We start from the raw sequence: 27,227 nt of genomic DNA, 5'->3' as shown, positions 1-27,227 counted from the left end.
CTTCACACTGCTCCAGTGATCTATTGAAGATCTGTTTGAAGATGGGGGCCAGCTGGTTAGCACAGGATCTAAGACATGCAGGTGAAACGACATCTGGGCCCTGTGCTTTCCTTATCCTTTGTTTTCAAAAGACGCGGCTCACATCATCTTCACAGATCTTAATTGCAGATTGAATAGCAGGAGTGGGGAGGAGGGGGGTTGCAGGAGGTGTTGGTGTTTGTGTGAAGTGAAGGTCAAAGTGGGTATGGGGTGTGACACTGGGCCTTTCAAATCTACAGTAGAACACATTCAGGTCGTCAGCCAGTTGTTGGTCCACCACAGGGTTGGGGGTAGGAGTCCTGTAATTCGAAGTTGTTTCATGCCACTCCACACTGATGTAGGATCGTTAGCTGAAAACTTGTTTTTCAGCTTCTCAGAGTATCTTCTTTTAGCCACTCTGATTTCCTTGTTCAATGTGTTCCTGGCCTGACGAAGCTGCCTGAGTTCCGCTGTAAACCATGGTTTGTCTTTGTTAAATGTTAAACAAGTCCTAGTAGGAATGCACATATCCTCACAGAAACTGATATATGATGTAACAGTATCTTTGAGCTCGTCCAGATTGGTGTCTGCAGCTTCAAAAACACTCCAATCAGTGCAGTCAAAGCAGGCATGTAGTTCCAGCTCTGCTTCGTTGGTCCAATGCTTTACAGTCCTTACTACAGTCTTAGCAGATTTTAATTTCTGTCTGTAGGTTGGAAGAAGATGAACCAGACAGTGATCAGATAGTCCCAAAGCTGCTCTAGGAACAGAGCGATATGCATCCTTTATTGTTGTGTAGCAGTGATCCAATATATTTCTATCTCTGGTGGGGCATGTAATGTGCTGATTGTATTTGGGCAGTTCACCTGTGAGGTTTGCTTTGTTAAAATCCCAAAGAATAATAATAACTGAGTCCGGGTATTGTTGTTCTGTGTCTGTGATTTGATCAGTTAGCTGTTGCAGCGCAGCATTCAAACACATGTTTGGCACGATATACACACTCACCAGAATAAAAGAGGAAAACTCTCGTGGCGAGTAGAAAGGCTTACAGTTAATAAAGAGCGCTTCCAAATTAGGACAGCACATCTTCTTTAACGTTGTTACATCTGTGCACCAACTTTCACTGATGTAAAAGCATGTTCCACTGCCTCTCTTTTTCCCCGTTAACTCCGCGATGCGATCCGCTTTGAACAGCTGGAAGCCCGGCAGATGTAACGCGCTGTCTGGAATGGCTTCACTCAGCCAGGTTTCTGTGAAGCACAAGGCAGCAGAGGTTGAAAAGTCCTTGTTTGTGCAGGGGAGAGAGCGGAGATTCACAAGATGAATGCTCGGCAGCGCTGTTCGAAAGCCACGCCGTCGGAGCTTGACAGCACGCCTGCTCGTCTCACTCGCCTGCTTCTCATAGCGCGTTTAAACAACACAGCCGCACCTCCGACTAAAGTGTCAAACAAAACGTACGAATATTCAAAATCCAGGAAAAGATTGACTGGTATATGCTGTCGAATGTTCAGCAGTTCATCTCTGGTAAAACTGACTGGAAAAAGATTACTAAATACAGGACAAACAAACAAAAACAATAGGAGTGCTCCACACCGAGGCGGCCATCCGAGGCGCCATCATGATGTATATTATAGTCTATTATATTATGCAATAGTAAAATATTTCTGTCCTAATTTCTTCACTTTAACACATTATTTTATTGCTCTTTGATTGAACCCACAAGCCCTTATTTCTCATGAAGCAAAACCTTTGAGATTTTGTTTCATAATTTTATCACTCCATAGAAAAAGAGATAAGTATGTGTCTCCTCTGTGTCACTGCGTGCCATTAACACTGCGTATATGAAACTGCTGTGACCAGGAACATTTGCCATTATACCTTCGGAGTCGGAGCGCTTTGCGTTCACTATCAAAGTAAGTTTATATTTATTAGCTTATATTTTCGCAGGAGTTTGGCACGCGTATCAAAGCGCTTCACACAGTCTTCCGGACAGGAGCTGTCTGGATGTCTGGTTGATATCCCCGGTGCGGTCCAAGTAGGTATAGCTGCAGGCCAGAGATCTCCAAAAGGGGGCGTACTCTCCAAAAGATTTCAGAGTTACTCCAGAAGGGGTTGGGGTTACTCCAAAAGGGGGTCGCATCAACTCCAAAAGGTGACTTCCACACAACGGTTAGGGACTCTCTATATTTTTGCTGCCGTTTTGGAGCTCCTGCCCTCTTTTGGAGCTCTTCCTGCATCTATATCCTCCTTGTACGACTCAGTGACGCTCGGAGTTCAACTGAATGATGCACAAATGTTCCATTGATGGCATTTTTATATCTGCTTTTATATATTTTTATATCCCTTACTTGGGCATTAAAAAGTGATTGGAATTTGAAGTGCACAATAATCTGATCTGTTATTTTAGATAACTGTGGTTAGATTAAATAACCACAATCAGATGATTATTTAATAACAGGCCTACTTGTGTTCATTTATTGAAAAACAACAAGGCATGCTTTTCTCGCACCTTGATTGTGTTTAAAATTGTTACTGAATCTACTTGGCAACAATGAATCTTTGGTGGAAATTATGGTTCCTCTCATAAAAACAAAACACCATTTCAAAGCAAATACGTAAATATTGTGATAAATATTGAATATTGTCAAAAGGCTGAAAAATATTGTAACATAATTTTTTAGCAGTATCGCCCAGTTCTGTTTTGTACCCAATGCTCATCCATTCCACCTCTCCATTTTCCACTTTTCCTTTCATCTTTCTCATTTGAGCTGCATCTCTCATTTCTCTTTCTCTCTGTCTAGACTCATCTTGTTTTCCGGTGGCCCTCCCCTACCTGTGCACTCCTTTGTTGAACGCCGAAGGTTGTTTTCAGGCCCAAAGGTCATGGTCAGCAGCGTTTAGATTCTGGGAAGTAAAAGCTGAAAGGGAGCCGAGCTCTCTGGAGAGAAAGAGGGAGAGAGATATAGAGCAGGGTTGTTTCATTGCTGGAGCACTGAGTTAGATTCACAGTATGCAAGGCAATCTAGCACAATCATATCTGAGTCCAATATTTTTTTCCCATTAATCATTGCTCATGTAGATCCTAGAGCTGGGTGCAGTCAATAAGTGTTTATGGAGTATGCTTTCAGCAGGGATGCTGAATTAAATATCTGAATAAAAATTATGCTTAATGTGTTGCATTTATTTAACACAATTAACGGCTAATTAGTGGTGCTGTAAAGCAAGCATCATTACTGTTATTGCTCATATGTAGAGTTAGAGGTTTACCTGAGTATTAAACTGTGGTGCATAACTTGTCACTCATGTTCGTTGGTACCTATGTTAATCAGGGTAGGGTTGAACCAGCTGTGTGTAAGGTCTTACTTAAGTTGGAACGTAAAGTTCACACTAAGGGCTTAGTAACTACTAGTTAGTTTGTAACTAAGTCAGATCTTAATTTGGTTGCACCACCTGTTCTTAAGGCAAGACTTAGTTAGTGGGTCGTAAGCTCTCCATAAAGTAATGCGTAGTCGCATAATATGATGTTTACCTGTATTGATCCAAAAAACAGCCTTCAAATTTGAACACCAAAGTGTTAAAATGCTGTGCATTTCAGTTTTATCTTGTTACAGTTAATGTTCTAACCTTGTTTTCTCACATAACTGTCAGCTGTTATACATTATATCCCCATTTAAATATGATCTGTAATAAATTATAGATTTAATAAACAGTATATTCAGCCTATGTAAATAATATTATTCAGGAACTGTATCTAAAATTAATAACAGGCAATAAATAAATAATATTATAACAGGCTGGAAAAATTTACATTTATTCATTTTAATATCCTATATATTTTGTATGTGTTGAACCTTGACACTGGGCGACGCCCCCCGGAAAATGCACTTTATGATCGGTTTCACGCCGAAGAGCCGCTAAGAAATAAGTTTTTTGCATAATGTTCTCTCTTGTAAATATAAATGAGTGCAAATGTCAACATCATCATATACTGTATGTCTAAAGGATTGAAGTCTGTCACACAAAACATGAGCTCATTGATGTCATTAAATATCAGTCTGCTTTTTATTCCAAACGTTACTCCTGGTCGGAGGCTGCCATAAATATTTAGTTTATACGTAGGGTTACGTTCTACCTAAGTTTAATGGTGCAATGCTCAAATATTTAGTAGTGCGTAAATTGTGACTTAGTGCCCATTTACGCCACAACTAGGCTAAGTTGGAACTTACGTATTGTTGGTGCCCAGGAAGCCCAGGAAGAGAATCTTTGTTTCATATTATTTAATTTAGTTTTATTAAAATAAAAACTGAATGCATTAAAAAAAAAAAAAAGAAAAAAAAAATGTAAATGTAAGATTCATCAGGTTAACTGCAAAGAATAAAAACAAGATAGTACAATTAATTATTTGCATTTTTTTTTTTTTTTTGACAGCCCTGATGCACAGCATAGTGATGCCAAGTTAAATGAATATTCCGGGTTCATTACGGTTCAGTTCAATCGACAGCATTAGTGGCATAGTGTTGATTACCACAAAAAATATTTTGACTTGAATGCCTTTTCTTAGAACAAAAATTGAGATTACAGTGAGGCACTTACAATGGAAGTGAATGGGGCCAATCCGTAAATGTTAAAATGCTCACTGTTTCAAAAATATAGCCACAAGGCATAAACAATATGTGTGTTAACATTATTTTAGTGTGATAAAATCACTTACTAAACATTTCTGTGTAAAGTTATAGCCAATTTTACAACTTCGTTGCTGTGACAATGTAATATCAACAAACACTAAAACCCTAAATGACTGTAAAAATTATGATTTAAACAAATTTACAGTTCAAATAATACATTAGTTTTTTACAGAAGAATTAATGTAAGTGGTTTTACAAAATTATAAGCTTCACATTTCTGCCTTTAAACCCTCCAAAAATTGGCCCCATTCACTTCAATTGTAAGTGCCTCACTCTGACCTCGATTTTTGCTTTGTTTAAAGAAAAGGAGGGACGAGTCAAATTATTATTATTTTTTTTTATTTTTTTTTTTGTGGTAATCAACATAATGCCACAAATGCTGTTGATTGAGCTGAACTTGTAATGGATCTGAAATATTCCTTTAATTCCACTATTTAAATGACTTCATTACTGGTTGATTAACTCTCTTTTGTTTTGAGTTTGTTTCCACCAATCTTTCACCTTTTTATGTCCTCTCTTTTCCTCTATCTAAGCATCTCTTTATCTCTTCATCTCACCCTTCATCTATCAATCTCTCTATCTCTCCCTCTTCTCTTTCATTCGTCCTCCAAGACCTTCTTTCTTTTCTCTGTGGTCGATTAATGTTTAACTAAAACAAAGGGGTGGATTTGGAAAGTGTTTCTGTTTTGTTTTGTCCTTTTTGCCTCCCTTTAAAAGTATTGCTACAGAACAGCCATTTGTCCTCAAGCTGTTTTATGTTTCGGGTTACAAAATATTGCACCAATAAATTGAAAGTTTGGTGTACATTTGAACTGCTGTTGTTTGTTTTCTGTTTTATCAATTCTGTTTTGTTCTTTGTTCTGTGTGTGTGTGTGTGTGTGTGTGTGTGTGTGTGTGTGTGTGTGTGTTGTGTGTAGTGTGTTTTGAGTGAGTATTTGAGATTACTGAGTGTGTGTGAGTGATCAGGTGAACGAGAGCAGAGATGGACGAGAAGCTATATCAGTCTCTGGCGCAACCCCACCCTGGCCTGGAGCTCAGTTATTCCAGCTCATCTGAGGAAGAGGAGGGTACTAACCTTCATCACAAACACTACAGAGAGACCTCCCGCACCGACTACGAGCCTGACCGCAGATTCACCTACAACAGCCACAAAGTTCGCAGGAAAGAGCACCCCCAGAAAGGTAAGACTTTAAAAGTGTGTGTGTATGTTTGTGGGGGATGAAATGTCCAAAAATGTCACCAGAAAAATAGCTAAACCAGATAAAACCTCACTGTAGGGATGTTCTCAAAAATTAAGATAAAGGGAGTAAATAGTCTTAATTTTTTATTCAAATCTAAACATGCCCATCAGCTGTTTAAATAGAAATGTATATTAACGGGAAGTCCCCACAAGGAAATGTATACAAGCTTGTGTGTGAAAGAGATGGAGGAAGAGAGACATCTTTAAATGACATAATGTCTAGTGGGTATGAGTGGCCCAATGGTCAGAGGTAAAAATGACGTGCCAGACAAGTGATGTGGGGGATCCCAAAATGGTGTTTATTATAGCAAAATGTATTATAAAGTTTATTATACACTCACCAGCCACTTTATTAGGTACACTTGTACATCTACTTATTCATGCAATTATCTAATCAGCCAATCGTGTGGCAGCAGTGCAATGTATAAAATCATGCAGATATGGGTCAGGAGTAATCAGAATGGGGAAAAAATGTGATCTCAGTGATTTAGAATGTGGCATGATTGTTGGTGCCAGACAGGCTGGTTTGAGTATTTCTGTAACTGCTGATATCCTGGGATTTTCACACACAACAGTCTCTAGAGTGTAAAGAGAATGGTGCGAAAAACAAAAAACATCCAGCGAGCGGCAGTTCTGTGGGCGAAAATGCCTTGTTGATGAGAGAGGCCAACTGAGAATGGCCAGACTGGTTTGAGCTGACAGAAAGGCTACGGTAACTCAGATAATAACTACAGTTGTAGTGAGCAGAATAGCATCTCAGAATGCACAACATGTCAAACCTTGAGGTGGATGGGCAACAACAGCAGAAGACCACGTTGAGTTCCACTTCTGTCAGCCAAGAACAGAAAACTGAGGCTGCAGTGGGCCTACCATTTGTGTACCTCAGCAGAAATCCAGATTTGTCAGAACAGGCGATGTTTTTCCAATTGTCTACTGTCCAGTTTTGGTGAGCCTGTGCCCACTGCATCCTCAGTTTCCTGTTCTAAACTGTCAGTATTGGTACCCGGAGAGGTCTTCTGCTGCTGTAACCCATCCGCCTCAATGTTTGACATGTTGTACATTCAGAAATGCTTTTCTGAATAGCACTGTTGTAATGTGTGTTTATTTGGGTTACTGTCACCTTCCTGTCAGCTTCGACCAGTCTGGCCATTCTCCTCTGACCTCTGTCAGTAACAAGCCGTTTTCACTCTTAGAACTGCCCCTCGCTGGATGTTTTAAGTTTTTTGCACCATTCTCTTTACACTCTAGAGTAGGGCTGCAACTAATGATTATTTTGATAATCGATTAATCTAATGATTATTAGAAAGATTATTCGACGATTATTGCAACGATTAATCATTAGCTCTTAACCGATTATTCAGCTTGTGCCCCGACTTAAAAGGTTGTATTAAACATGTATGTTACCTCTAAATGACACTCACTGAATTAAAGGGAAAAAATAATTGTATTAAGTTTAATTCAGTAAAGAAATTCACTGCAAATAATCCTATTGTTAGCAAGTGTTTTTGTCTTGTTTTCCATTTAAAATTGTCCTTAAAACAAGATAAATTTTCTCGAGAAATTATATATATATGATATTTAGACTTGCTTTAAGAGAATGTATCTTAAACATAAGTGTATTTTGTATATAAGTGTATTTTTTCACTTGGTTATACTTCTGTGAGTGTAGTAGACAAAATATACTTATTTTCAAGATTTATTCTCTAAAAACAAGTCTAAATATCTTATATGCTGCTTTTCAGGTGAATGCATCTTTTTTTAAAGGATTTTTAGATATTTTAAAATATTTGTATTTTTAATATTATATTCAACATTCTCAGATAATTTTTTCTTCTGCAGTATAGCTGCTAAAGAAAATGGACGTTGTTTTAAAGGAGTTTTAGATATTTATATTGGAAAACAAGTCAAAACAAAAACAAATCAAAAACGTATTTTTTTGCAGTGTATAATGGGGCGAAGACTACCCTCTCTCACCTTTCCGTTCACTTCAATCCATCTTTAACTCACAAAAAAAAAAAAAAAAAAAAAAAACACTCTCATATTAATAAAGCTGCGAATTGCCAATTTTCTTCATGATAAGAAATGCACAGTGGCATATATTATGATTCAATAGGTCACGAGCCATCATGTTATTATCTAGCTGCATTAAGCAGGCCCTGCAAGTGAGTGTGCATCACCCAGGTACAGTTTCAGTCTCTCCCCCTAAGATCGGGACACTTCGTGCAACTCATAGAAGAGGCGCTGACCGCACAGAGAAATTCCAGTTTCGGAGTTTGTAGTTATTTACACGATCTGCTTCCGTATTATTTGAACTTTATATATGCATTAAATATAACTGCATTTAAGATGTAACACCAGAGGGGCTGGGTAGCTCAGTGGTAAAAGATGCTGGTTACCACCCCTGGAGTCGCTAGTTCAAATCCCAGGGTGTGCTGAGTGGCTCCAGCCAGGTCTCCTAACCAAATTGGCCCAGTTGCTAGGGAGGGAAGAGTCACATGGGGTAACCTCCTCATGGTTGCTATAATGTGGTTCATTCTCAGAGGGGTGCATGGTGAGCTGAGCATGGAAGCTGCAGTGGATGGTGTGAAGCCTCCACACTCATTATGTCTCCATGACAACACACTCAACAAGCCAAATGATAAGATGCACAGGTTGGTGGTCTCCAATGCAGAGGCAGCTGGGATTTGTCCTCTGCCACCCAGATTGAGGCAAATCACTACATGACCACAAGGGCTTAAAAGCACATTGGGAATTGGGCATTCCAAATTGGGTGGAAAAAAAAATGCAATGCCAGGGTGTTTCCTTTAAAGACACTCAACACAAAAGTTTTGCTTCAGCGAAGCGGCAGCTCCAGCTCCAGCTCCACTTATTCCACAACGAGAGTGCTTCTGTATTTACTTATTTTGTATTTTTGCATTATAATTCCCTCATACTTTGCGATCTACATCACCTAAAGCTGTTTGGAAAGTTTAGAGTGCATCTGGACTGTGAGCTGTGTAATTTTTCCTCTCCTCAGTCAGGCGCGAGCTGCAGTGCTGCTCTCGCGCATCATCATTAGAGTTTAATATGATTTCATGTTAAGTTAAATGAGATCAAACGACTATTCGACAATGAACATTTTTGGCGACAATAAAAAATGTTTGGTCTTACAGCATGTGTACCAGAAATTAATAGCAGAATGGAAGGTTTGGTGGCATGTTTCAGTAAATAAAGGTAAATAGACTTTTATGAAACACCACTAAAGTATCACTTAACATATTTCTGATGTATATTAAAGATGATAAGGACTGGCATTATCAGTAAATGTAAAGTGTGCATGCATCATGCATGTGTGTGTGTGTGTGTGTGTGTGTGTGTGTGTCAAGTCCTTGCAGTAGCCTGTATGTCACCTGGTTAGCCAGTGATGGGTTCATTGGAGCTGTAATCATAAGTGTCAGACATCACATGAAAAGGTACATAATCTAAATGATAAAATAAAGGGATCATAGTAATTTTGTTTGTTTTTTTGCTTTAATAAAAGTAATTATGTGGTGTGACTCTTCAGTGAGAAACATTAACAAACAACAAATAAACTGATTCTTTGAAAAATCTTTCGCCCATCTTATACACCCACTTTTATGATTGGCTAACATCATGCAGCCCCTAAAATTTAGCAAACTCAATCGGAAGAACATTATAAAATAACATAGCAGGGTTTACGCATAACACACATCCAACACATTGCATCTGAATATATTAAACGGTTCATCTCAAGCACAACTGTTATCATTCAGCACCATAAACTATCAAACAGTCATGAAATTTGAAATATTCATGAATGAAACGGTTTACTAACGTTTTTGAAGTGTTTTTAACTGCCCCATCCTTCAATAACAGTTCCTTTGCCAAACTTGAATCATATTTTGTCTGTTCACAATCAGTCCATGCTGACATGAGCCGAAAAAAGCGCACATACATAATCCAAAGGATGGTGAAATTACACACATACATACTGAAGGCGTACTGAGGTGCACGTTGTCGGAAACACACCGAAACGGTCGAAGACGTCCATCGTCAAAGACGTCCTATATTTGCATACACCAACAATTAAAAATAGCGAAGATAGGCGAAAGAACGCATCCATTACACAGGCAGCAGCTGAATAAGAGAATTGCTTCTCCCTTTTAGAGTTGTAACTTGACACCACGTCTTTTAAAAGCGGCACAAGGTATGTTTCAAGCGGTCAAAGATGTCTGTTTAGTGCATGAATATAATCCAAAATAGTCCAGATGGGTCCCCTTAGGTGTTATGTAAGGAATAGTTAGTCACACAAGGGCTGCTCTCTTGAACTGCACGCAAGTTGGCAGGCCCAAGGGTGCACTGACGCATGTTGTGGGATGTGTAAATACAAATGAGCAATGTCTTGTGACGTCACGAACAGACAGATTTCAAAACGAGACATTTCAGCATGGTGGCAACTATAAATGCTCTTTTTAAACTAGGGAGAAAGTTTTGAGTTCTGAAATATATAGAATGTTTTTATAGTACAGTTACCTCTTATATGTCTAAATAACAAGGAAATTTGATTCTCCATTTCATGACCCCTTTAAGAATAGTGTCTTTTGTATTGACGTGTTGCACTTCTGAAGAGTGTTGTGTGTTTGTGTTGTAAGTGTGGTGTGTTTGTGTGTGGTAATGTATTGTGGACTGAGAGGGGTGTTAGCATTGTGTCTAGTGGTGCACCAATCAGGAAATTTGAGGCTGATACCGATTTTTCCTTAAAGTGCCCTTTGCCACACGTTTGCAAGTTATATGCTGCAGGTACATGTTTATGCCCCACAGAGTAAAATTACGGTAACACTTTACAAAAAGGTTCCATTTGTTAACATTATTTAACAACATTACTGTAGTTAACATGAACTAATGAACTTAATGTTAGTTACAACATATACTAATACATTTTTTAAATCAAAAGTTGTACTAATTAATGCACTATGAACAAACATGAACTAACAATGAACAATTGGATTTTTATTAACTAACATTATGATTAATAAATGCTGTAAAAATATTCCTTGTTCATTGTTTGTTCATGATACCTAATACATTAACTAATGTTAAAGAAATTAAATATTTTTATTAAGTGTTACCAAAATTAAATTAATTGTGAATTGCTAACATTTATTTGTATTGAAAACAGTTATGAATAGTTCTGTTGTCAACATCAGAAGTTCATCGTGATATACTGGCAACCAAAAACCATGAGAGCATCACACACAGCAGAGATACTTTCAAAAATAAGAAAAATATATCCATTACAAGCTCTAAAACGGCTCCAGTGAGAAATCATTAATATCTGTTATTTGTTTACTGTCTTTGGTGTCTTGTTGTAACACATCACTAATTATTAAGCAAATGCTTGAAGGTGCGGTGCCGTTATTGAAGGTTAAACATCTGTTATTAGTGGTATTGTGACCAACATTAATCTGATTTAAATTGGGATCCTCACAGAATAGCGCTGAGATGAGTGACTGATGAGATATTGAGAGCACCTGGAGAGCTCGCATGTTTGATTGACACCGAGGGCGCTCATGTTAAAGAGAGTAAAGCTCTCAACCATAGCAACATTAAAGACTTAAAGGGGAATACATATCATGATCCATTGACTATAAATAATATATTCAGCGCATACTACATAAACTTTATACCCCTGACCACAATCCCAACTTAACAGATATCAACAGGTTTCTAGATACAGTTCCACTTCCAACACTAAACAATAAACAGGTAGAAACACTAGATGCCCCATTAACAGTCAATGAATTTCAACAAGCTATGAAACAACTCTCAAATAACAAAGCACCAGGCATGGATGGATACCCTGCAGAGTTCTATAAACACTTCTGGGACACAATATCACCACTTTTTCTAAGAATGGCCAATTAAATCTTAAACACTTCAGTGCCACCACATATGAATACCGCCCTAATCGCCATACTCCTAAAACCAAACAAAGACCCACCATCACGTGCAAGTTATCGCCCTATATCACTAATCAATTTAGACATAAAAATTATCAGCAAAGTACTAACAGCAAGACTTGAATCAGTCATCTCAGATCTTGTCCATTTAGATCAAACCGGATTTATTGAAAATAGAAACTCTTCAACTAATACACGTCGTCTTTTTAATTGAATGCATATAGCAATTTTTTTTACAAAAAAATTTTTTTTTCTAGCATTAGATGCAGAAAAGGCATTTGATCGTGTGAATTGGACTTTTCTTTTTGTAGTACTTAAAAAAAATTGGTTTTGGGGAAACATTTATTCAGAGAATCAAAGCCTTCTATTATTCACCTAGAGCGGCAGTTATTACAAATGTAATTATATCAGGACATTTCACACTATAACGATGAACAAGACAAGGCTGCCCCTTATCTCCATTAATGTTTGCCCTTTTTATAGAATCACTAGCATCTGCAGTACGCCAAAATGAAAGCATAACAGGTATTAAGGTAAACACAACAATTCATAAAATGAGTCTGTATGCAGATGAAATGATATTGTTCTCACAAAATCCAACAATCAATGAAGTTTTTAAACTTATCAACACATTCTCAAAATTGCAGATTACTCAATAAACTGGAAAAAAATCAACCTTTTTAACTGTACACGGCAACATCTGCAAACATAACCTGAAATTTCCTGTCAGTATAGGCAATATCACTTACCTTGGCTTAAACATTACCCCCAAGCAATCAGAAATATTTAACCTCAACTTTACACCATTTTTAAAATCAATAGAACACAAATTATCATGCTGGTCAGCTCTACCATTATCAATTATGGGCCGCATTGCAGCAATAAAAATTATAATACTACCAAACATTTACTATCTATTCAAAATGATACCTATACACCACCAAGCAGCTGGTTTAACAAACTAGATAGATTAATTAGTACATTTTATTGGAAAGATAAAAAACCCAAAATAAAACTGGCAACTTTACAAAAACCTAAAACTCAAGGAGGATTAGAAGCCCCTAATTCCTATTACTATTACTTAGCCAATCAGCTATATTTTGTCACAAAATGGATTCACCCCACACACTCTGATCAGCAATGGCTTCAAATAGAAAATGGTGAATGTAAAAATATTTCACTTCAAGACTTAACATTTTTAGGCAAATCAATTAGACAGCATAGCTGTTTTAGGAAAAATAATTTACAATAGCCACAACTCTGACAGCTTGGTGGAATGCTGATAAAATTACAGGCTTCAACCTTACAACCTGTGCAAACTCACCAATCTGGAACAACCAACAAATTACCAATAATAGGAAATCATTTTAAAAAAAATAATAAAAGGCATCACTCATTTGCACCACCTTTTAGAAAATAACACATATCTCAGCTTCCCAGATCTCTGCCAAAAGTTTGATATAGGAAAAGAGCAGTATTTACAAGTAAAAAAAATCAATATAACATATAATCCTCTCCACTCCAATCCACTTTTAGAAACTTTAACTAAGTTAGCAAATGCACCCAAACTCTTTTCAAAATTATATAAAACTAGCATCTCATGATTCATCTATATCACTCCCCATCGATAAATGGGAAAAAGATCTTAGTATCACAACTAATCCACAGTTTTGGTAAAAAATTTGCAATTCCTTCTTCGAAATCAGTAAAAATACAAATTTACAATTAATTCAATACAAGATTATTCACAGAATACATATAACAGAACACAAATTGCACATAATGGGTTTTAACACATCAGACACAGTGCTCACTCCAGGTAACAGATACTTACATCCATGCATTGTGGTTCTGTCCCCCCGTATATCTCTTTTAGAAAAGGACCATCACAAAAATTTCACAAATATTTAAAATTAATATATCACTATGCCCAAGTATTTGTATCCTCGGTGATCTTTCCGAGCTAAAATTACCTGCTGAATCTACCACTGCTTTACTGATAGCCTTGGTCATCGCAAAAAAACAAAAAAAAAAACAATCCTTATTAATTGGAAGACAAAAATACAACTCAAAGCATCATTGTGGTTGGACCTTCACTCTAAATATGTTAATCAAGAATATAATTAATCTCTACAGAAATACCAAACTGAGAATTTCATTAAGACATTTTCCTTACTCATCAAAGAATTCAACTTGCCGGTGAGCTGATACTTGCTCTCACTTTCTCTTTTCTTCTTCCTTGTGTATAGGTGTTATGATAATTAAGTATATGTGTATGTATTTTTTTTCTCCCCCTACGGGTAGTATCATTTAAACATATGTTATATTACATTAACACTTACGACATAATATACATAATATACAACATAATACTTACACCATACCACATAATACACCACATAATACTTTACTACAGATAGGCTCCAACTTATAGAGACTATGAAACTTACAATTCACCATTACTTCTAACCTCTGAATTAATAGCTGAATTATCAATGACCCACAGATATACTGTAGATATAGACATTTAAAGTTCACTTCTACCCCTTGACCCACCCAATTATAACCTCACAATTACTAGACGGTATTCTTTATTCTTTATTGATGACCTAGGACTGCTGTGTGTAGTGTTGGTATGGGGCGGGTGTGTTCCGGCTTTGGTTGCATGAGCGGTGGGCTATGGCCTGTCTCTGGTTGGGATGTTGGGCCCCTCGCTCTGCATGGTGGGCTTCAGTGGCGAATTACTCCTGAACGGTCGGGGTGGTGGAACCCTGCTTTAAATCTCTTATCTATTTTCAATTAATTACCTAAATCTGCCAGAAGTAAATGGCCTCCACACTGATATATATACATATATACACTATATGGCCAAAAGTTTGTGGACACCCCCTTCTAATTAACGAATTTGGTTACTCCATTAAATCCAGTAAAGAACAATCTTAATGTTTCTTTATGTAATGGCTTGGGCTTTGTGTGCTTCCAAATTTGTGGCAACTGTTTGCGGATAGCCCTTTTCTGTTCCAGCATGAGAATGCCCCTGTGAACAAAGTGAGGTCCATAAAGAAATGGTTTACTGTGTCTGGCGTGGAAGTAATTGACTGGTCTGCACAAAGCCCAGACCTGAACCCCACTGATCACTTTTGGGGTGAACTGGAACAGCAACTGTAAGTCAGGCCCCATCGACCAACATCAGTTCCTGACCTCACTGATAGCCTTGTGTCTGAATGAGAGCAAATCCCTGCAGCCATGTTACTACATACAGTATAGTGGAAAGCCTTCCAAAAGAGTGGAAGCTGTTATTACAGCAAAGGGGGAAATTGATGCCTAAGGTTTTGAAATCAAATGTTCTTCAAGCACAAACTTTTGGCCATATAGTGTATATATTATAGAACAGTAGACCTGCCCCATTATGTTCCCATCCTGTGAACACAAGCCTTGCAACACTTAGGTCGTATAAATGGAACTCTCCACCAGGTGGCGATGGTGTTGACCACACTGGTTGCGGTGACCCTGGAAATGAGTTGTACTCTCAGAGTACATTTCGCCCAGGTTGCAGTGGTGATGACCACACCAACCAAAGGGACCTGAGAGGCAGAACTTATTCCTGCAAGGCAGGACTTTTTGCCATTGATCTGGGAGTTGCTGCGGGGACACAGTGTGTGGAGTGGGGGGTCCTGGTAATGCAGCTTGGGACTGGTTTGTGGACCTCCCTTGGGTGGCCACAGCAGGGGGAGCATGTGCCCTGGATCGCCGCCATGCACGGTAGCCTGGAGCTAATAGTAAATACAGAATTGTCCAAAATTTCCTTCATATTCCACATCACATAAATTTAAATGCACACCACTTGTCTGCTGCAAAGTCAATATATACATAGTTTTTTTTTCTTTTCTTCCCCTTATTATTACATCTCTACACATATTAATTTTAGTATACATATATCAAAATACATATACAAAAGTTAATTTGCTAAAGTTGTACCATATACCCAACTTTTATTTATTCAACAGGTTTCTTAAAAGAAATATATACATATATATTACTCTTTATTCACTGTTACTCTCTTACCTTTGTTACCCCTTACCTTTTGAAACTATAGCTATTTATTTGCTGCACATATATTGCTGTTCTTTATTTGTACTAATCAATCTCTTGTGTTTACCTCTCCTTTTGTTCTCTCTTATTTACTTATTTATGTATCCTCTTTTTTTTCCTTTTCCCTCAGTACGTTTGTAATTTTCTTCACTGTAGCAAATTTCTTGTTTGTCTCTCTGTATGTATAAATGCAAAAATAATTAAAAAATAAATAAAAAGAGTAAGGCTAAAAGCGCTCATGATGGCTCTATCACTCCACACAGCGTCTGATTGTCACGACTCACATTACATCACATGTACTCAGATTTGTATTTGCATGTTTATTTGTTGTTTAATTCGTTTTTATACCCGTTTGCAGTCTCTTTATTCTCCTACTGCTTACTGTGCAACGAGTCAGTATAACTACCGTAATGACTCTAGAAAATGGGCAACTAAATATTCATATACGTGTAATTCTTATACATTTTTAAAAACAAAACGGCATATTCATGTGAATTACATCATGTCTGAAAGTTTAAATTTGTGAATGCTTAGAACTGCCAACAACCCTAACCCTCCAAAGGCCACTCTGTCATGCTTAAAGGGCAGAGTAAGCACTCATTCATTAGAGGAGCAGTGTATTCCTTGCGTGCTGCAAAAAGATAGGTCCTGATTCTAGGCATGATTGGCCGATCGCCGATCATGGATTTAAGATGAATATCGTCCGATTTCGATCGGTGCACTCCTAGTGGTGTCTTTAGCATTAGCATCTTGCATGTGCTTGTTTTTGCGTGATGTGGTCCGTGAGCACTGTTAACACACAGCGGCGGTTTGAACAGGTTACAGTGAGGTTTTTTATTTCCTCTATGGAATCATTCAAATGCTACATGCAGAACAAAACATTCCATTCCAGTTACCATGGAAACAACTTTACAAAGAGAGAGAGAGAGGGAGAGAGAGAGAGAGAGATGAAAATAGAGACAGAGAGAGAGAGGGAGAAATGGAGAGAGAGAGCCAAAGAAAGGCCTTTCACCCCCTCTTACCCTGATCTTTTCCATCCATGTCTACTCATAGGTGTGTGTGTGTGTGTGCATGCAGGTCAGGCCGAGAAGCAGGGGGTCATGTTCTCAGTGAAGGACGGAGAAGTGCATCGTGGGCAATTAGTACTGAGATGATTAGAGTAGGGAGAGCATTGAGAGGGGTCGCCACGGAGACAGGAGTCAGAGAGGTACAGGAGAGGATTTTTAAGGACACTTCAATAAAGAGCTCGCTCCACTCTCTCTCTCACACACACAGGTCTGGAAATCACACTCCCTCTAAACACACACACACACACACACAGCTAAACCACTTTGAGTGCCACACACATCCAGAAAAACATGAATCATGAATCCTTGACAAATCCTGAGAGAAAAAAATTATGAGATGTGTTGAAATGAAATTAGAAGAAGAGAAGAGATGAAATGAGAATGAATGGAAATAGTAAGGAACTTTACGATTCCTGTTACGATTTTGATTCCTTTTAATAATTCTGTTAAAGATTCTTACTTTTGTGGAAGATATATTTGTAAATAAATTCAGATTGCATTTACTGCCCTTAGCAGTCTGTTGCCAAATGATGAGATAATTTCAGATTTCAACAGAGCAGATATAACAAATCAGATACATACAATACTTGCAAAAGGCGTGTTTACACAGATTTCTTAATGAATTTTCAAATATTTTTAGACGCATACATGCAATCCAATAATTGGTGCTAGTGTAACTAAATATTAAATAACAATTCTAAACAAAAAATTTCCTTAATTTTTTTTTCCAATTATTACAGCAAAACTCTTAATGTGAAGGCCTATCTTTAACTACCAAGGTTTTTCCTGAATAAACATTTTTTCGACAGCAGCCACAGTAAAATCTTGTGCTGCCAAAGAAAATGTTATGTTATATCTTGCTTTCGGTGCTTTATAAGCGCTGAATATTCTTCTCATGTGGAACACAGATGTGCGTGGGGTGACTGAAGCTTTTTTTCGTGTGCGTATCGTGCGTATCCACCAAAGAATCACTCGCTCAAGTGGTGCGCTCTGCTCTATCCTACTGTACCTCTGGAGCATGCAGGCATGTGCGTCAACTGGGCTTTCCTCGATATGCAAGCTCAGGTGACAGGTGTCATACCTACATCAGACACCAGATGGTGGCAGAGTGGGAGACTGAGGATAACTACTGCTGTGTGACTCCACCCTGATCCTGAGAGTTTATTCTGGTCATCATTATGTCAGTAGTTTCACCTAAGACTGATTACCTCAGGCTATTTAAACCCCTGCCAAACTGAACTCATTACTTGAGCTTGATTTTCCTGTGCTGAAGAGTGTTCTGTGTGAGTCTTGATCTTGGACTTTTCTTGTGGACTATTTCTGTTTGCTCCTTGTAGTTGGAGATTTAAGAAGACTGTTTACTTTGTTGTACTTGGTCCTGTTTTCCACTCGTGGAGTGTGTACCTTAATTTTCTTTTGTTTCCCTGATTTCACCCCTCATGGTGTTTTCTGTTTTATGCTAAGCTCAGCCGTTCAGCAGCTCTCCGTCACACTGCAAGACATCCAGTCGAGGCTACAAGCAATGCCTGCAAAAGTGCCAGAGGCACTGCCCCCACGCCAAATCCCGCATCCTCTGTTCCACGCTCCTTTGACCTGCCAAGACCACAATGATTTTATGGAGCCCTGGAGGCATACAGAGGATTCCTGACACAGTGCTCCTTAATTCTAGAGATGCAAGCTTCGCTGTTCCCAACCGAGAATCACCGCCACAAAGGAAAATGTTGTACTGCGGAGGAAGTACTAGTTAGATGGGGTGCACTAGTGAGCGGAGCAGCACATTCCTCACCACCCCTATCACGTATGATCCTGAAAGCCTCTGTGTCCTGGGAGGAGAATGGTCCAGAACTGATCCCATTGACTACTCTGGTAAATTCGTGGGCAGAGGAGAACTTGTTTGACCTCTCCCTTGCCAAGCAGCTGAACCTGCCCATGGAGGTGAGTCCTTATCCTCTGCGCATTCAAGCTTTAGATGGTCGTCACTTAGGCAATGGAAAGATTGCATGGGTGACCAAATCAGTGAGCTTAAGGATGGGAGCCCATTGTGAACTTGTGCGGTTTTGTTTAGTTGACTCACCCAAAGACCCCTTGGTGCTAGTTTATCCTTGGCTTCGCACCCTGGAATCGCCTTGTCCTGAGTTAGATCTCTCCCAAATTCCTGTGGCCTATCATGACCTGTGTGATGTCTTTTTCAAAAAGAAAGCTACAGCCCTACCACCACATAGACCATAGGACTGTGCCATAGAACTGTTCCCGGAAGTGTTAAGAGACATGATCAACCTGTCGGTGGTCGTGTACCTCGATTACATTTCTAGAAACCAGCAGGAACACATCCAGCAAGTTCACCACGTACTTCTCTGCCTCCTTAAGAATCAGCTTTATGTGAAACTGTAGAAGTGCCAGTTCCATTGACCTGTACTTCCTTCCTGGGGTTTATTATTTCACTAGAAGTGGTTGCCATGGACCCAGACAAAGTAAAGGCCATCATGGACCACCACAACACTGAAACAGGCACAACAATTTATGGGATTTACAAATTTTATCATAGATTTATTAGTGGATTTAGTTCTGTTGCAGCCCCCCATCACAACCCTGACCAAAGGCTCTCCGACTCTTATTAAGTGGACCACAGGAGCTCAACAGGACTTTGAAGTTCTGAATATTGGGTTCACCACGGCCCCCATCTTGTCCCGCCTAGACCCGTGCCAGCCTTTCATGGTGGAGGTGGACGCATCTAACATTGGGGTGGGAGCAGTTCTATCTCAGAGGATCCTGTCCGATGGTAAAACACACCCCTGTGCCTTTTTCTCCAGAAAACTCTGTCTTACAGAGCGCAACTATGATGCTGGTGACCGGGAACTCCTGGCGGTCAAGCTCACGTTGGAGGAGTGGAGGCACTGGGTGTAAGGAGCACTCCACACATTCCGAGTTCTGACTGATCACAAAAACTTACAATACTTACGCGAGGCCAAACGACTGAACCCCTGACAGGCAAGGTGGGCCCTGTTTTTTAACAGATTTAAATTTATTATCACGTACCATCCTGGATCTAAGAATACCAAGGCTGATGCCCTCTCTCGGCAGCATGCCTTTTCTGTTACAGACCCTCTTCACATCAACACCCTTCCTGCATTTCACTGGTCAGACTATGTGTTTTGCAGTATCGATTTAGGAGAGGGGCAGCGCTGCTGCTGAATAGCGCAGCAAGAAACACTGTTAGAGTGTTTCAAGAACCATTTATGGAAACAAAAGTCATGAAAATCATACGGTTACGGTATTTTTTCAGTAATAGTACCAGTTTAGAAAGAGAACTGGTTTATCGGTTCCCATCCCTAAATTAGAAGGGGAGAAGAAAATGAGAGAGACAGCGAGAGAATGTGGCGTTGTGAGGGAAGCATGTGTTGTGTGTGTGTGTTAAAGAGTGAGTTGTCTTCACAGATTTAAGCGTAAAAATGAGAGGAGAAATTAGTCCTGGTGCACACACATACTGAAAGCTGCCTGTATGTGTGTAAACCCTTATGTCTCTTCCACTCTCTGAAATTCTTGAGGGAATGTATATGGTTTTCACATTTTGTGCAGTTAAAAGCAGACTTCTTTATGTAAAATATTTATTTGGGGGTTTCCAAGCCATTCCCTATCTCTGAAGAAAGAAGAAAATAGTTTCTCAGCATGGCTCCAGAAATCTCTTCAGTCAGTACACTGAGCTGTAATCCACTAGCCTGTGTGTGTTAGGTGTCTGTGTGTTTGTACTTACATGACTTTTGATTTGCACTTAAGTTTGAAGTTATTTGCATGAACCTCTTTCTTTCTTATTCTCTCAGATTTCTCCGACCCCTCCCAAACTGCATTCCCTGATTTCCAGACAGAACTTCATGCAGCCAATCAGGAGCTTGCATACCCCGGGGGTGTATCTGCAGGTGTCACCTCAGACCCTGAGTCAGAGGGCGGAGCCTCTCCTGACCACGCCTTGCGATTGTGGATGCAGGAAGTGAAGTCAGAGCACAGTTCCTGCCTGTCAAGCCGAGCGAACTCTGTCCTTTCCCTCACCGATACAGAACAAGAGCGCAAGTCTGAGCCCGATAATGGTAAGGGACACGAGGCATTACAGAGGTTCTTTAAGCTCAACCAGATTGTGATAATAATTATGTTAAATAATATTTCATTCATGTGCATATGTGTCTGTGTGTCTGTGTGTATGTGCATGTGGGTTACTCTGAAGTGCCCTCATCAGTGTATGACTTTACAGTTTTAATGAGAGTTGGCGCAGAGGGAGATACACATGCAGTTAAACAGACTTGCCAGTCTCGCTCTACACACACACCATTTACTCTACACTACTCACTGATGCAATATTTATGCGCCGCTCTAATAACTACTTTGGTGTGTAAGCCATACTCCATTATCTCATACGCACACATATACACACACATTAAGGTTATTTTATTGTTAAACCCACATACTGAACATTGGGTTATATTTGATTGACCCCTGTGGAAGCATTGTAAATCATTGTTTTGGTGATGATTGGGTGTATCTGGTAGTATACCGCCCTCGTTTCTCTATACAAAAGGCATCCACTTCTCAAGATCTAGAATTTTCTCTGCAGTCTCTCCTCCTAAATCATACATAACAGTTTAACCATATCATAATTTACTCACCCCATTGTCATTCCAAACCCCTATCACTTTCTTCTGTGGAACACAAAACCTCAGTCACCATTCACTTTCATTGTATGTAAAAAGTTGCAAAAGTGAATGGTGAAGCTGTCAGACTCCTAACATTCTGCCTAACACCTCCCTTTATGCTCAACAGAAGAGAGAAAGTCATATGGATTTGAAACAACATGGGAGTGAATAAATGATGAACTAGAGACTAGGACATCTCTTTAAGACAAGGCCTCGGTATCGCCTGGCACCTCACAATACCATACATATTGTAATACACGTCACGATTCAATATATTGTGATACATCACGATATCATAATTTGATTAGATTACGAATCAATTCCAATTTCAATTCCAGTTCATTTGGGTATATTTCAGTTATAAATTGATGTCTGATTAAAAACCTGTAGCTCGAAACATCACGTTATTTTCTTATGGTGAGCTCATTAAATTGATTTGGAAGTAACAGTGTGCCAACTCTGTTGTGATTACATGATGTGAATACACAAAAAGTTGGATATAAATATCAGTACATGGACCTAAAGTATTGATACAATATCATGAGAAAAAGTATCGCGATATATTGATATTTTATTATATCGACACAGCACTATTAAAGAAACACCTTTTTAAGATTCACTTCCTGCCAGATTCCCAGTCCTGTTGACTGAACATAAAAAATAAAAACAACTTATCCTTGACCTTTCCTGACTTACTTTACCATCTGTCACATATACAGTAAGCTCCAAGATTCATTCCTGTACTTTCTGTTAAGCACTACATCCGCACTAGATTTTGTTCTTGCTTGTAGTGCTTTTATTTAGTACTTAACTTGTATCTTCTGTCTGCTTTTTGCTTTGTATCTTCTTATTCACTTACATAATATATGCACACTCTCTTATCAAAGTCACTTTGATAAGACAGTGTCTTCCAAACATTTTAATTTGAATGTTAACAGTGATAGGATCATAAGATATAATTAAATATAATATTATATCAATTATATACAAGCTAATTTAAAGATGCCATATCATTTAAAAAAGAGGGTTGTTTGTGCTGTTTTGAAATACGAGTTGAGAAATAATAGTGTTGTAGCCTAGTTTGTAGATATACTCGGTAATAACACAAAGCTCCCTCCCCATTTATTGAAACAAACTGTAAAAAAGGTTTGTTCCGAAATCTTTGTTCGTGATGTTTACATATTCAGCAACTTTGACCACCCAGTTTTGGAGAAGTAATAATTGTTTCTTAACACAAGAAGATGATGTTTGCAAAGGCAAGCATCACTGTTACTGTTGGGGTTAGGAGGTTTGAAAACCCTGATTTGATTTTTGCATGGGCAAGCACCACTCATATTTTCTTCTGAAAATTTAAAAATCTAATTGATGTCTAGATGTAGGGGACCTCTGCCAGACATTGTTTTGTTCCTGCCCGTGGGGCAGCATCTGGGCTCTGCATAGCCTTCCAAAGAATCCCAGTATTAGATTCGAGTGGCTGAAGTTTATTTTGACCAAGGACCCTGATCATTTTAGTCTGACCTTAGGTTTGTGCAGCACATTTCTGTGTGGATTGATTTGTAAACCCATTAAAATTTAATGCAGGCTTTTCAAAGAGGCTGTTATTGAAAAAATATAGATGGAAAACTTTATTTTCTGTTACATAGTATGGCCCTTTAAGAGAGCATTTTCAAATGTACATTCAGTCACAAAATGATTAAAATCATCACAAAATTATTATTTTTTTTCATCTAGACTTACCTTGGACTTATAAAGAACACTGGGTACATGTTTTGCTTCCTTCTGAATGAGCAGTTAAGGTGCTCTTTCTTTCTCTCTCTCTCTTTCTTTCACTCTCTCACAGAAAGATGGATGTAGTATGGATACCATATTTGTGTCTAGAGAGATCTAATTAATTTCTCCTGATTCAATAGAGCCAAATTAAAATTAATTGCAAAGGCCGGACAGACGCATTAAGGCCAGACTGCATTTTCTCTCTGGATGTGTGTGTGTGTGTGTGTGTGTGTGTGTGTGTGTGTGTGTGTGAAAGTGAATCTGTGAGATTAGGTATGAGAAGAGAGCTTACAACAGTAAACTTTTCTAAATCCAGAGTCAGTTCAGAGGTTCTTTAAAATCAAAACCTTCTCTGCTGAACTGTTGCATAATGTTGTCAGTGAAATAGTGTGTGTACCGAGAACTCATGAAGCCAGTGTGGATGTTTCTGCTCATTGAGACAATACAGTGTGGAAGCAGCATTAAAAATGTTCCCCTTCTCTAAAACAAATCATAATAACCTGGAAAAACTGTACCCATATATTTATATATTCTGCTGCTTTTTATGTCCACAAGCCCCACCAAGTGTCTGATATTTTTTCTTCTCTCGCACAACTAGAACTGTCACCATTTTTTTTTACTACTTTAACTAAAATGTCTGCTGAGAGACACATTATTACAAAAACAGACAGTAAGATGTGTTAACATGCTAAATACCTGATTAGTAACGCTGGATACGGTGTAATATGACCTTTAGCTTTAGCGCAATGGCAGATGGCTTCTTAATAAGGATGGGTCACATTGATTGTCTAGTCATCCAATAACCAAATAGTTATTTTTAGTTTTGATATTTTCTGTGGCGATGCTTTAATTAGTTTTCTGACAGCATGCTGTACTTCAGTTTTAGACAGTTTGCATAATAAAACCCTCTCAGAAAAGTTACATCTTTGAAATCATACCCGTTAAAGCACCGTTGTTCTATCAGAAAGACTTGCAGACTTAAGTAAAGTTGGCATGACATTTATTTGATGAATAATAATGAAACACAGGAATGTAATCTCTTTTTGGCATAAGCCCCGTCTGTTTGTCCGATGAAATTGCTACTCGAATCGTCAGATCCTGTCAGAGATAGGAGGCAGGGGCGAGGAGCCTACCCCTGTGCAGGACGGGACTCAACTGGTGGCGGTGGGGAGGTGGAGGTTGCCATGTTGGTACACTGAAAAAGCAATGTGACAGATTGTAAGCAGACTTTTAAAGCAAGGGATGATATATGATTGGCTAGGGCTGTGCGATAAAACAATATCGATATTTATCGGAAAAAAGAATGTTTCGATATTGATGATAAACTTTTGAGGAATTTTCTATAGTTAGCCTATTTTCTACATTTAGACGATCAGATGAGGTACTTGTCGCTAAAGAATGCAAGCAGTTCGGCAAAGTTATACACACAACTAGCTAACTGAATCACAGTCATGAAATCAGCCTTTTAGGAAGTATTAGCAGCCTTGCGGCTACATAGCCCTGCTGTCATGGAAACTGGTAATGAGGCTCGGTAGCTGATGCCTAGTTATCCGGTTGATATTATATTGTTGTCTAAGTTATGTTTAATTCATTCTTGATGTCTAACAAACATGTGGAGTGCAGTTCTGCCCCCTATTAATGGTATGAAATGTATATCATGATTAATATTTATATCAAATAATAAAAAAAAAAAATTGTGATAATTTTCATTTTAGCCATATCGCCCAGCCCTAATAGGAGCTACCTAGATAATGGCATGATGATGATGTACAGCTATGAGTCTTCCTGCTAGAACTACACTTACGCTTACATTTCCAGCCATACGGGTGTCAGACAGATGTCTTTGGCAGTTGTGTCGAGTCCTGTGCTGTTTTTAGAGCGTTCCTGCCACAAGCTTTTTTAAGATGTCCATGTTCGCAGATGAATATTGATCTGTTTCTCACTCAAACTTATCATATCGCTTCTGAAGACATGGATTTAACCATTGGAGTCTTATGGATTACTTTTATGTGGCCTTTATCTGATTTTTGGAGATTGAAAGGTCTGGTCACCATTTGCATTGTATGGACCTTCAGAGCTGAGATATCTTCTAAAAATCATTGTTTGTGTTCTGCAGAAGAAAGAAAGTCATACACACCTGGCATGGCATGAGGGTGAGTAAATGATGAGAGAATGTTAATTTTTGGGTGAACAATCTCTTTATGAATGATGTACAATTGATTTCAGGTGAATCCAAAACCAGCTTAATTATACGATACTTCCTTTAGACTGACAGGTCAACAGACAAATCTATTAAAAAAATAATAATAATTTTTTACACATCCTTACTAACATGCTAAATACCTCACAGAAACACAGGATACAGTGTGATATTACCTTTAGATTTAGCGCAACAGCAAATTGCTTCTTAATAGTCTCCCTGTGTTTCATGTTATCTGCTATTGAAGCTCACATGCTACTTTGGTGTAAAGATTTGTGACAGGTTTTTAAGAGCTCACAACACCTGTGTTCTCAGTCTCTTGAGATCTGCAATTGCTGCGGCCGTCACATGTGCTAAAATAGTCTTTTTCTGTTGGGAGCTGTGCTCTTCCCCCAAACCTGAGGTGAGGTCCCTTGTCGCTGTGCAGACTCCCATCTTTACAGTTCAGCCTGTGTCACACCACTGGAGCCGATAAATGCCGCAGTTTGCTCTTCCTCAAACAACGGCAGACTGCAGATTACACAGCCACAGTAAATTCATTATCATACGAAAGGTTTTTAATTTACCAAGTCCTGAAAAGGTAAAATGAGATTATAATGAAAGTCAAAGGCGATGGAATTGAGACGTATGATTATCAGACAATAATACAATTAATCCAATGAATATCTGAGAAATTGAAAAACTATACATCTGCAGTACAAACTGAGCATGAGGGAACAGCTATTCGCCACACTTCACATGGTGTGTGTATCTTTTGTGTGTATTTGTGTGTGTGTGAGGTAGATTAGCTCATGTAACAGTATATTCTTAACAGCAGTGTGTAAATGCATTTGGATTTTAGATCTCAAAGAAAAGATTAAATTGTATTACCAACAACGTCATTTCAAACCATGTCAGTGTGTCCGTGTCCACATAGGCTATGCCATGGGTCCTTGAACTTCTAAAGCACTATAATAGATCAAAGATATGCCTGTGTGTGTTATATGCAACTTTATTAGCCATTATTTTTCACTACACTATACAATAACAACGCAGTGGTTCTGCCTTAGAGCAGAAACACACACATACACAAACACACACACACACAACTCAACAGAATGTATGTATATCTATACTCTGCCCACGTAGCCATGCCCCCCACACCACACCTCAGTCACACCTCCCCTCTATATTGAATTATGACTCCCACAAACTCATATGAATACAGAAAAGACGGAGATAGAAAGAAAAATCAAATCGACCTCAACTCGTCTTTCTCTCTGCATTAATTTTTTCTCTCTCTCCCTCCCTCCCTTCATCATCTCATTTAATAGCAGCGGAACAAGCCTTCATTTCATATTCAGACAGAAATACGTTTTTATTTGTTCTGTTCGTTTATTTTTTATGCGGTTATTTCTTTATTTGTGTTTTTTCATCCTTTGACAGGAAATTGTCAGAGGTACAAATTAGAATAAAATGACCTCTCTCCCACTGTCTCTACCTTTCTTTCTCTATTCGTCTCCCTCTCTCTGCT

The 27,227-nt window shown here is 38.6% G+C and overlaps 1 protein-coding gene across 3 annotated transcripts in view; it reads left to right on the top strand.

The window, feature by feature from the left end:
- The window catches only part of LOC127419502 (teneurin-1-like), a 300,512-nt gene that overhangs the window by 55,700 nt on the left and 217,585 nt on the right, over window positions 1–27,227 (top strand). For all 3 annotated transcript variants that reach the window (XM_051660961.1, XM_051660952.1, XM_051660942.1), the window contains exons 2-3: window positions 5,621–5,884; window positions 20,881–21,144. In XM_051660961.1, coding sequence (XP_051516921.1) covers window positions 5,686–5,884; window positions 20,881–21,144 — 463 coding nt within the window. In that variant the 5' untranslated portion in view covers window positions 5,621–5,685. The remainder of the gene's footprint in view (window positions 1–5,620; window positions 5,885–20,880; window positions 21,145–27,227) is intronic.

The sequence above is a fragment of the Myxocyprinus asiaticus genome, chromosome 3 (assembly GCF_019703515.2).
Source record: "Myxocyprinus asiaticus isolate MX2 ecotype Aquarium Trade chromosome 3, UBuf_Myxa_2, whole genome shotgun sequence".
NCBI classification, from domain to species: Eukaryota; Metazoa; Chordata; class Actinopteri; order Cypriniformes; family Catostomidae; genus Myxocyprinus; species Myxocyprinus asiaticus.
The sequence above is the reverse complement of the archived record's forward strand: the minus strand, read 5'-3'. Positions and strand labels throughout refer to the sequence as shown.